Source organism: Jatropha curcas, chromosome 3, assembly GCF_041381405.1.
Source record: "Jatropha curcas cultivar XTBG-Jc1 chromosome 3, XTBG_Jcur_1.0, whole genome shotgun sequence".
In the NCBI taxonomy this organism is placed as follows: Eukaryota; Viridiplantae; Streptophyta; class Magnoliopsida; order Malpighiales; family Euphorbiaceae; genus Jatropha; species Jatropha curcas.
The window spans coordinates 7,352,510-7,363,408 of record NC_143153.1 but is presented as its reverse complement, the minus strand read 5'-3'; the positions used below and the strand labels follow the sequence as shown (position 1 = coordinate 7,363,408).

Sequence of the window (10,899 nt, the reverse complement as noted above, 5' to 3'; positions counted from 1 at the left end):
GATGGAAAAAAACAAAGACAGAGATGACTGAGGAATCTAATCTTTCACGAATCAGCCAATGGCGACACTTCGTTCTTGACTCTTAAGTATCTTGTCACATGTCCACAAGTTTGGTTTGGCTTCTACACCACGCAGTAGTGAGTGAAGAATTTTTGTCCTTACCTACTCAATTATTCTCATTAAATTAATATATATTTTTTAATAATTTTTTAAAATTTGCAATTTTAATATTTGAGATTTTTAATAGCTCAATCCTTTAATCTTCGTAATAGTTAAAATAAAATGTTATTTTATCACACTTTAGTCTTCAATATTTTGAATTATCTTAGATTTTATCTAATTAATTATGTTTTTAACACAAATTAATAAACCATAAAATATTATAAGTCTTAAAAATTTCTCTCAAAAATTTATATTATTATATAGAATCGCATTCAATTTTAACTATTCATAACAATCGAATGCTGAAAGTAATTATTGGTAGTTGGTAGCTAATAGCGGTTCAAAATGAATGTTGTTGTTAGGTAAATGTTTAGTTGTAGTTAAATATAAAATGAATATTAAAGATATAACTGATTTTATATATTACTAGTCTTTGTATGATGTGCATTGCATGTTATACGTTTACTATACTCATTATTTAGATTAAAATAAATACAAACTGTTAATTTATATTACACTTTGCTATACAAATTACTTGCAATATTACTTCTTATGTATTTAATTCTATTTTTTCCTGAGACATAATCCTTTAGTTCCTAATTTATAAATGCAGATTTTTAAAATCCTAATAGGTGCCCAAAAAGAAAATTAAGACATTATTTAATCTCTAATTTCATGCCCTCAACCTCAAATTAATATCTATATATAACTATAATGAAAAATAATAATAATTTTTTTTTTTACTGCTAGGTAAAAGAAAAGAACAGAAATAAGAAGATGATATGAATTGATAATAGAAATCACTTTGGGTATAGTGATAGTATTACTTACCCAGTGTACCAAAGAAATGAATATATGCACATACACACAAACTCTTGAAACCCTAAAAGTGACCTAAACAGAAATATATAGTTCTAGTTTTTTTTTTCTAATTTTCTAAACACTGGTTTATTTTAAGCCAAACAGATTTAGGATATAGTAAGAAAATTATAAAGAAAACTAAAAATGCTTAATCATCAATAGACCATCTATTTATTGCAAAGACGATGTTAATCATTTACTAAATTAAAATGATAGTAGTTACAAATTATTCAGTAACGAAAAGAAACATAAGAAATTATTATTCAGCATAAAATTCTTTCAAGACTCACCTAATAAAACACGTATTAATGTATATAGATATATAAATATATCAATAAAATATTATATTTTTTTTAAATAAAAATTTTCAACTGTTTACCATTCCAAGTTTAATTATGTAAATTTTATCTAAAAATTTACTTTTTAAAAAATATATCCAATCAGATCTTACGAACATAAAGAAAAAAATATGAGTAAAAATAGAACTTAAACTTTTAAAATGCTTAATTATCTATATGTATTTATTTAAAAATAATAATATTTTTTATTCATTAGGAGGCATGATGGACAAAATAACACTACACGCTACACAACTATTCGTCATCCTACACACTGATATTTTCATTTTATTTAAAAATATATTTTAAAACTAAAAAATTTAAAAATTTTGAAAGACTATGTATATTCTATTTGAAAATTTATTATAAAAAATATACTTTTTTTTATCTCTCTTCTAAATAAAATATTTTAAATTATAATAAAAAATATAATCAAATATTTAAAAAATAAAATATAAAAATTTTTGAACATCTCAGTATCAGATATGTATTTCATAAAAAATAATATGTTCATACAGCTTTTCTTTTAAAAAAAAAAATATCATGTGTTATATTAAATATCCAACCACATTACATCTTTGAGAAAATAATTTTATTTTGGTAGTAAAAATTCTTAAATTATTTTTTCATGGTTTTTCCCTATTCATTTGACATATTTTCATTATTTTATATAATAATTTAGTTTAAACAAATGTTAAAGAAAAAATTAGGGACATACTCTGGTATTTCAATAAAAAAATAATTACATGTATTATATAAATTAAAGTCTAAATAAATACTCTTAGATCCCGTTAAAGATAAATATGATTATTGATTAATTTAGAAATTAATTCATTGTGAAGTTGAGAAATAAATGAATGTAATCGAGACTTAATTAAATGTAAACTTTTTAAATCAATTAATAAAAATTATTAAAAAAATTCAATTGATTAATAATTTAATATCATAATTTATCAATCATTAAAAATCATGTTATTTAATAAACTTAAATTATTATCAACTATCTGAAAGGATATTTTAGGATTTATAAAATTTCACTACAGTTATTGTAAATAATCTCATTATTCCCCTCATTTTCTCATTTTTATATATACTATAGATGTAGATATTGTATGGTGTGTTTATATACATAAGAGTATTTTGTTAATAATTTAATTAACATCAGTTGTTAATAATTGGTAGTTCTAAAATTTTCTAGGAGTATTTTGAGATACTAGTATTTTTTGTGACGTACGTTATATGTTGTTAGTATTCGGTATTACTCATTTTTTATACTCATTAATTTATTCTTATATAGAATTAAATATGATTATAATTTTTCTCTTATATTCTCTAGATATTTATATAATGTTAAGACATGATTAATAATATTCATATTATGAGCGAATAATATTTTTCTTAAACTAATTTTAGTATGATAGGACAACATTAAAATTCAAGTATATTTAATAAAATATTTATAGACGATAAAATAAAAAATATTTATTAATTATAAGATTAGACTTCAATTTTTTTTTTTTTAAATGATAAGGTTAAACTTTAATTATCATTGAATTCTTTGAAAAAACTAAATAATATGATCCTGTGTTATTGAATGTTGATTTGAATTTAAGAAAAACTTAGATATAGATAAATAGATATAAATAAGAAAAAAATTCAAAATTTTAAAAATGATATATATATATATATATAAACGTGTGGAACAATATTTTTTATAGATATTTTTATTTATATTTTTTTAACATTTTGAACTTTATTTTAAAATTAAAATAATAATTTATTTTTTAAAACATTAATATAGCAAATATTGAGCCCTTGAAAGTCCAATTAACTATTATCAAAGGATATACTTAGTTCCCACTTTTACGTACTATAGATAAGTGATAAATTAGAGAATTGGATAGAGGGGTTTTTTTTTTTCTTTTTTTTTTTTTTTGGTAGTATTGAGAAATGAGAGTTTCGAATTTGAATCTATTGTTAGATTGTTATGCACTCACCACTAAGCTATGCCTTGGTTTGGTGTGGAGCGGTGTTTTTTACTATCAAGTTGGTGTAGAATTAGGAGCAAGATCTCTCGATCTGGGATAAAATATTATTAATAGTCCTTAAGAAATATACAGTTTTTAGATAAATTACGATTAAGTTCCTAAAAATATTAGGAGTTCCATTAATAACAATAAAATTTGGATTTCAGTTATCGAAATGGGTAAAAAGGTAATGTTAAAAAAAAGAAAAATTTCTATAGAAAATAACTACGGCAATGGTGATTTATATTTGTGGATGAATATAAAATTGATGATTTTGATTTGTTCCTCAAAGAGTTGTCTTTTCTTATAGTTTTTAACACTATAGTTAAGTAATAAGTCTTCATATACAACTATTTGCATTAGTGGTCAACTTGAATCAATCAATAATATGACAGAAACGTATTCTGTTGCTCAAGAAATTTTCTTTAATTTTTTTTTTTCCAATTGCATCAATAAAATACTTGAAGAGATTTTTTCTAGTTTGGATTTTCCAATTTATTTACAATAATTGGATCCAAGAATATTCCAGAATTTTGCTCAAGTCAGGGAATGATGAAGTGAATACTTGCTATTCGTTTTGGTCCTCATATTTTGTTTTTCAAGATATCTTTCCAGATGAACAGGATAGAAGAAGACCAGTAAAGTGTAAAGGATAATTTTATCAAATTGAAAAAAAATTACTCTTGGTACGGTTGGTTTAATATCAATATATTATATCTTTAGCTGAATATTACTTGTAAGATTAAAAGTTCAAAACATATAGTCCTTAGTATCAAGAGTTTAGAGTCTGATCAGTAAAATAATTGTTTTGTTAGCAGTTTAGCTGTTTTAACAGTGTTTAATTGTTAATTGTTTGGGTAACTTTTCATGAAATGTTAAAAGTTAAACGTTATATGAATTAATTTTTCACAAAATATTACCAGAACTTCTAAAAACTATTTCAAACGCTACGTTATCGAATAATTTTTTAAGTTGCGTCAAAACGTTAAAAGTTATTTAAAAAATTATTGCCGAATACAGCCATAGACGTGAAGGGATCAGGAGTGGGTCCATTAGTCCAAATATTTTTTTCTAACTTTACCCTCTACATAAAATAATGAAAATTTTCAAATTTACCCACTAAATAGTAAATTTTTTTATTTTGGCCCTTGAACTTTTGAAAATTTTTTTATCCTCTAACTTTCAATTCATTCACTGATATTAAGAAATTTTACTTGAATATTACCAAACTGAATCATGGAGATATAAACCAAAATAATAATAACAATAACAAGAACAGTCGTGATATTAACATTTTGCCTATTATGTATATAGTGAATATTACTAAAATTATATAAAAAAAAATCCCACTTATATCATTTGTGTACCAAATAATTTTTAAATAATGAATTTATTTATTAAATTACTGGAGTCCCAAAACGCAAAAATAATTGTACGTCACACTTATAACAAACGGCAAGAATTCCAAGTATAAAACCATATGCATACACCTCTATGACTACAAATAGCCCAAGCTTGCCGTATAGCTACTCATCATCTTCAATCATCAATGGCGGATACAGTTTCTCCTCCTCTATATCAAAAATTTTCTCGTAAAAACCATATTCATAGAGCTTTGGACATTTGCATCCTCTTTCTTCTAACTTCTCTCATTTTTTATCGTCTTTTAACTCTCAAGAATCATGGTTTTGCTTGGCTTCTTGCTCTTTTATGCGAGTCATGGTTTACTTTTGTCTGGGTTCTTACTGTCAGCACAAAATGGAACCCTGTGGATTACAAAACATACCCAGAACGCCTCCCTCAAAGGTATCTTTTTTTGCGCCCTTTTAATTCATTTCTCTAAATCTTTACTATTTGTTTATGTGTTTTTTTCACATTGAGAAATTTTCCAATCGCAGAGTTCCACACTTATTTTAGTTTGGTCTAATGAAAACGCTTCTGTAAACTTAAAGATTGGTCTATTATTATGTCTCCAAGCTAGAACTTTATTTGTACATGAAAGTTTATTATATACATACGATTTTTTTTTTTCTGTTATACTATAAGTTTTTCTTTATTGTTATTTATAAATTCTTTTACAGAGTGGAAAAGTTTCTTCCAGCAGTGGATATGTTTGTGACAACGGCAGACCCAGTGCTAGAACCGCCTATAATAACAATGAACACAGTAATATCATTATTAGCAGTTGATTATCCAGCAAATAAGCTTGCATGCTATCTATCAGATGATGGATGTTCTCCTCTCACCTTTTACTCTCTGCTTGAAACTTCCAAGTTTGCTAAGCTTTGGGTTCCCTTTTGCAAGAAGTACAACATTCAAGTTAGAGCTCCCTTTAGATACTTTTCATCCACTGATCATAAGCCTATGTTGTCTAGTGATGCTAGCTCATTGGAATTCCAACAAGAATGGAAAAAAATGAAGGTAACAACAATTTTCTGCTAAGTTGTCCTATCCAATCTTGTCGGGTGAGGTTTTTCTTGAATTTTCTAAGCTAAAGAGAAATTACATTATATGAATGTGACAACTTGTCTATTTAACTTTTTTGCTAAATTGATATATAACATACCATACTTAGTGCATGACTTGGATAGATTAATATGTAAATTAAACTTTTTGATAATTAAATAACATTATCTTTTTTTTTTGGCTTTGTCATTTTATTAATAGGATGAGTACGAGGAGCTTAGCAGCAAAATCCAAGATGCAGCCAAAAAATCCACTCCTTGTGATCTAACCGGTGATTTTGCATTTTTCTCCAAAATAGAATGTAAAAACCATCCTACTATAATTAAGGTCAGTATACCTATTTTATTTTTTTAATTATTTCAAATTTTAATTAATTTTAATTGAGGGTTTGAACTCCTTAATTATTCTAAATGCTAAAATATATGAGAATCTATAAAATAACAACTCTGGCAATAAGGCCACCCTATTTCAGAAAAATTTAAATTAATTTTTAATTCAATTTGTTTATTATTTTAAACACTTTTGTGGTTGTTCTGTAGATTATGTGGGAAAATAAGGAAGGGGTTTCAAATGGGTTGCCTCATCTGATTTATGTATCGAGAGAGAAGAGGCCAAATCATCCACACCACTACAAAGCAGGTGCCATGAATGTACTGGTACGTATTTTCTTCATCCCAATTAAATCAATCATTGAAAATTAATTAGATATTGTAGTGATTAATGTGAATTTTACTTTTTTAATGATGATAAACAGACCAGAGTCTCTGGATTGATAACAAATGCTCCATTTATGTTAAATGTGGATTGCGACATGTTTGTGAATAATCCACAGATTGTCCGTCACGCGATGTGCTTCTTTTTAGGTTCTAAGAATGAAGGGGATACTGCATTTGTCCAAACTCCACAGATTTTTTATGATGGACTTAAGGATGACCCATTTGGAAATCAATTGGTAGTTCTGTATGAGGTGAGCTGGAATCAGTTTCTTCCAATTTATTAGCAATAGGAACCGAATTTTTAAAGGAAAAGAGAGAGTTAAAAATTGAAACTTGAATATAATTTTGGGTAAAGGTATGTGCTTTCTTTTTTTTATTAACAAAAGTTTGATTTTGTTGGACAATATTTTTTTAGAACTTTAAAAAATTAATATTTTGGTATTTGTTTTAGTATATGGGACGTGGAATAGTAGGACTTCAAGGACCTTTCTACGGTGGGACAGGATGTTTCCACAGGAGAAAAGTAATCTATGGTTTATGTCCTAATGATATTGGAGATTTTGCTAAATTTCTCACTCCAGTCACTGGTAATTAACTGTAGATTATCTTATGGGCTTCTCTTCAATTTTTTATTTTATTTTGTTAATTAATTGAATTTATCCCTAATGACCAAATTAATGAAAATAATGACTGGGTGAGCAGGTAATTTGGATGATAAAGAATTGCTAAATATATTTGGGAACTCAAAGGAGTTTATCACATCAGCTGCTAATGCATTGGAAGAGAAGACAAATAGACCAAACGATCTTTCTGATTCAATGGAGGCAGCTTATCACGTCGCTGCTTGTGGCTACGAGTATGGAACTGCGTGGGGTAAACAGGTTAGAAACTTGTGCTCCTGAAGTCACAAACTTCATTAACATGTTATCCCTCACACACGAGTAATAATAATATTTGAGTAGTTTTAATATTTATATGCAAAATATTCACTTGTTGTGCAGTTAATATAATTTATGAAATAATAATTTTCACATTTTTCAATTATTCAATAACTATTTAATCGATATAATATTAAAAATTCAGGTATTCGATAGAATAATTTATTAATTCAAAATATTTAATAAATATAATTTTATAAATTGAAGTGTTTAATCAATTAAAGTAAAAAATAGAATGCCATAAGCTTTTTTTTTTGTACATAAAATAAATGGGTGAATTTATGCATAGCATTTAACGTATGGTATTTGATGAATTTGGGATTATCTTAGGTTGGTTGGCAATATGGATCCACAACAGAAGATGTCCTAACGGGTCTAAAGATCCATGGAAGAGGTTGGAGATCCGTATATTGCAAACCCGACCCACCCGCCTTTCTTGGGTGTGCACCATCAGGTGGGCCAACCTCAATGACCCAACAAAAGAGGTGGGCCACAGGTTTACTTGAAATATTAGTAAGCAAAAGAAATCCTATATTTGCCACCATTTTTGGGAAACTTCAACTAAGGCAGTGTTTGGCCTATTTGTGGGTCCTTTTGTGGGGTTTGCGTTCAATTCCTGAGCTGTGCTATATGGTGTTGCCTGCTTACTGTATCATCACCAACTCCAATTTCTTGCCCAAGGTGAAATCTAGTTTTAAAACTGATTTTACTAATTAGCACTTGCCTTTGCATGTTCATATATTTTCATACTAGCATGTTTTTTATAATAAATTTAGATATTAAATATATTTTATTTTGTATAAATTGAAATTGAAATTTTTTTTCATTTTTAAGTAAAATAAAAGTAAAAAGTGCATTTAGAAATTTGTCACTATTAAATGAAAAATAATTATGTAATACTGTAAAAAGATTTATTTTAGCATGTATAATCAAAATTAAAGAAATTTCGGTAGTATAATTTTACTAAAATTTTAAAGACTTATGAAATTAATTGACATCAAGCAAATATAAAATATAAAATAATTTTCTTTCTATATATGTTCTCAACATTTATACATGGAAAGAACAAAATAAAATGAATTGTACACATTTAATATATATACAACTGCTATTTTTTATAAGTTGAGAAAGTTTATTTATGACATTATAAATACATTTAATATTAAAAAAGTAAAATGGAATTGCTTCTAAATATAAATTATTCCTAATTTATTTTTTATCAGTTCCTGTGTTTTTCTCATATTCATGTGTGTGTGTATATATAGATACGATAAATTCTAATTATTTTTTTTATTTTAAATTGATAAACTTCATATTATGAGCCAAATTCAATATTTAAAATATTAAATTTTAAATAAAATTCAAGAATCCAAATGCTGCATTGGGATCAAATCCTAAAGCAGACAATACTGACCAGGTCAGGGCTATGACAATTGGTATCAGAGCCGGCCCTGTGCCCTCTGGCCGGTGGTGGGGCAAACCTCAGCGAGGACGCTGAGTCCCCAAGGGGGGGTGTATGTGGCAAGGCCAGCACACCTTAGGCAAATCCCACATCGGTTAAGGACGGGGTAAACGATCTATACATAAGAGGGGTAGCTTCTAACTTGGTTAGTGCGCTTTTGGGCGGGTTGCAAAGCCTGCCTGAGGGACAAATCCGTGAGGGTTGCAAAGCCTAAAGCGGACAATACTGACCAGGTCAGGGCTATGACACCAAATGCTGCATTGGGATTTTTAGAAATTTAGTAAATTAATTTATTCTTTGAATTTTCACTAAAAATTGCATGTAAATGCAGGTTAATGATCCAGCCATACATGGCTATATTGCCCTTTTGATAATTTACAATACATATACTCTATTGGAATACCTTCAAACTGGATTATCAATCCGAGCATGGTGGAATAAGCAGAGAATGGCAATAATAACCTCAACAGGTGCATGGTTATTTGGAGTCTTAAGTGTAATATTAAAGATTTTAGGAATTTCAGATACAGTATTTGAAGTTACCCAAAAAGAGCAATCTACTTCCGATGCAGGTAGGTTTACATTTGATGGGTCACCAATATTTGTGCCTGGAACTACTCTTTTGCTACTGCACTTGGCTTCATTAGTTATGGGTTTATTTTCTATTAGAGATGGGAAAGGATTACCATTTGGAGAGATGTCGTTTAGCCTTTTGGTTTTGATTTGTTTTTGGCCATTTCTAAAGGGGCTGTTTGGGAGGGGAAAGTATGGTATTCCTTTATCCACAATATGTAAGTCAGTTATTATTGTATCTTCTTTTGTTTACCTATGCAAGCATAGCTCTATGGGTTAAGAGTTCATATATAATACTTCAAAGGCTTTGGTTTGGATGTGAAATAGGTAAATAGCCTTTTTAGCATTTGATCTTAGCAAGTTGTTGTCTTTTTGTTCGTATCATTATTTTCCATTGTAATAATAGAATATATGATTTCATTATAAATACAATAGATTTTGACAAATGATTAGTATAGCGAAAGCTCACTTACAAGAATTCAATTCAATTCTATTCTCTTAGTAATATTGAATTGAATTCTTATTTATAGGAATTGTTTCCTTGGTATCATGTTGGATAATTTGTTAAAAGTACAATTTTTTTTGAATATAATTATATTTTCAGTGTCTTGAACGAGGTAAGTAGGAAGAATTAAATAGAGGGCATAATAGAGATTTTTCATCGTTTCCATGTTATCATGGACTCACTTAACAAATATTTTAGCTTATTCTTGCCAAGTAAGCCGCTACATAATAAAAATTAGATCTCACATGTGTATAATCAGTTTTTCGATATATCACGTCATTCGGAGATATCCAATTGCAAAATTTTACAAATTAAGACAATCAATTTTTTTTTTTTTCATTAAGACACTAAAATAGAAGAAGTAAAAGTTTAGACACCGAGTATATTCCATTTTTTTATACTCATAAAAACATCAAATTTAGAGGTATGGATCTCCAAATATGGAAAAAGAAAACTAATATTTGGTTTGTAAGAAAGGAATGGATGAGAATGGAAAGTTAAGGCAGGTTGCTGTAAGCTACTAGCTAAGAAAGGATTGGAAAAAACCATAGAAAGAAAATTCAACATCGTTACTTTTACTTTATTGGAGTTTGTTTCTTTGAAGAGAGAAAATCTATAACTAGGTACATTGATTAGCAAGCTTAAAACAAAACGGTAAGTATAACCAAGAATCAAAGTTTACCAAGTATTGGTTGCTAGTGACAGCGACTCAATCTTCGTCAATGACAACAAGAGTTAGCGTGATGGTGTAATATTATAAACCTAATTAATGTTTATGAAGTTTTTTAATACTATCTTTATTTCATTATATTTTTTGCATTTGAAATTTCACGTTCTTTAAAAAGAATCAT

General features: G+C 27.5%; 1 protein-coding gene across 1 annotated transcript; it reads left to right on the top strand.

Moving 5' to 3' along the window:
• The first annotated feature begins 4,881 nt into the window (after positions 1-4,881).
• Positions 4,882-9,989, top strand: LOC105640825 (cellulose synthase-like protein B4). Its single transcript, XM_089719670.1, has 9 exons — positions 4,882-5,194; positions 5,470-5,809; positions 6,056-6,181; positions 6,394-6,510; positions 6,609-6,821; positions 7,022-7,157; positions 7,273-7,451; positions 7,839-8,189; positions 9,302-9,989. Exons 1-9 carry the CDS (start codon positions 4,938-4,940, stop codon positions 9,821-9,823), a joined length of 2,241 nt encoding a protein of 746 aa, XP_089575796.1. The 5' UTR covers positions 4,882-4,937; the 3' UTR covers positions 9,824-9,989.
• Positions 9,990-10,899: the final 910 nt, after the last annotated feature.

What these genes read in the sequence shown, in the direction of transcription:
- LOC105640825 (XM_089719670.1), top strand. Translation starts at nt 4,938, where the DNA reads ATGGCGGATACAGTTTCTCCTCCTCTATATCAAAAATTTTCTCGTAAA. An exon ending in ACCATCCTACTATAATTAAG is followed by an intron (nt 6,182 to 6,393) that starts GTCAGTATACCT and finishes GTTGTTCTGTAG; the next exon opens with ATTATGTGGGAAAATAAGGA. An exon ending in CAGGTGCCATGAATGTACTG is followed by an intron (nt 6,511 to 6,608) that starts GTACGTATTTTC and finishes GATGATAAACAG; the next exon opens with ACCAGAGTCTCTGGATTGAT.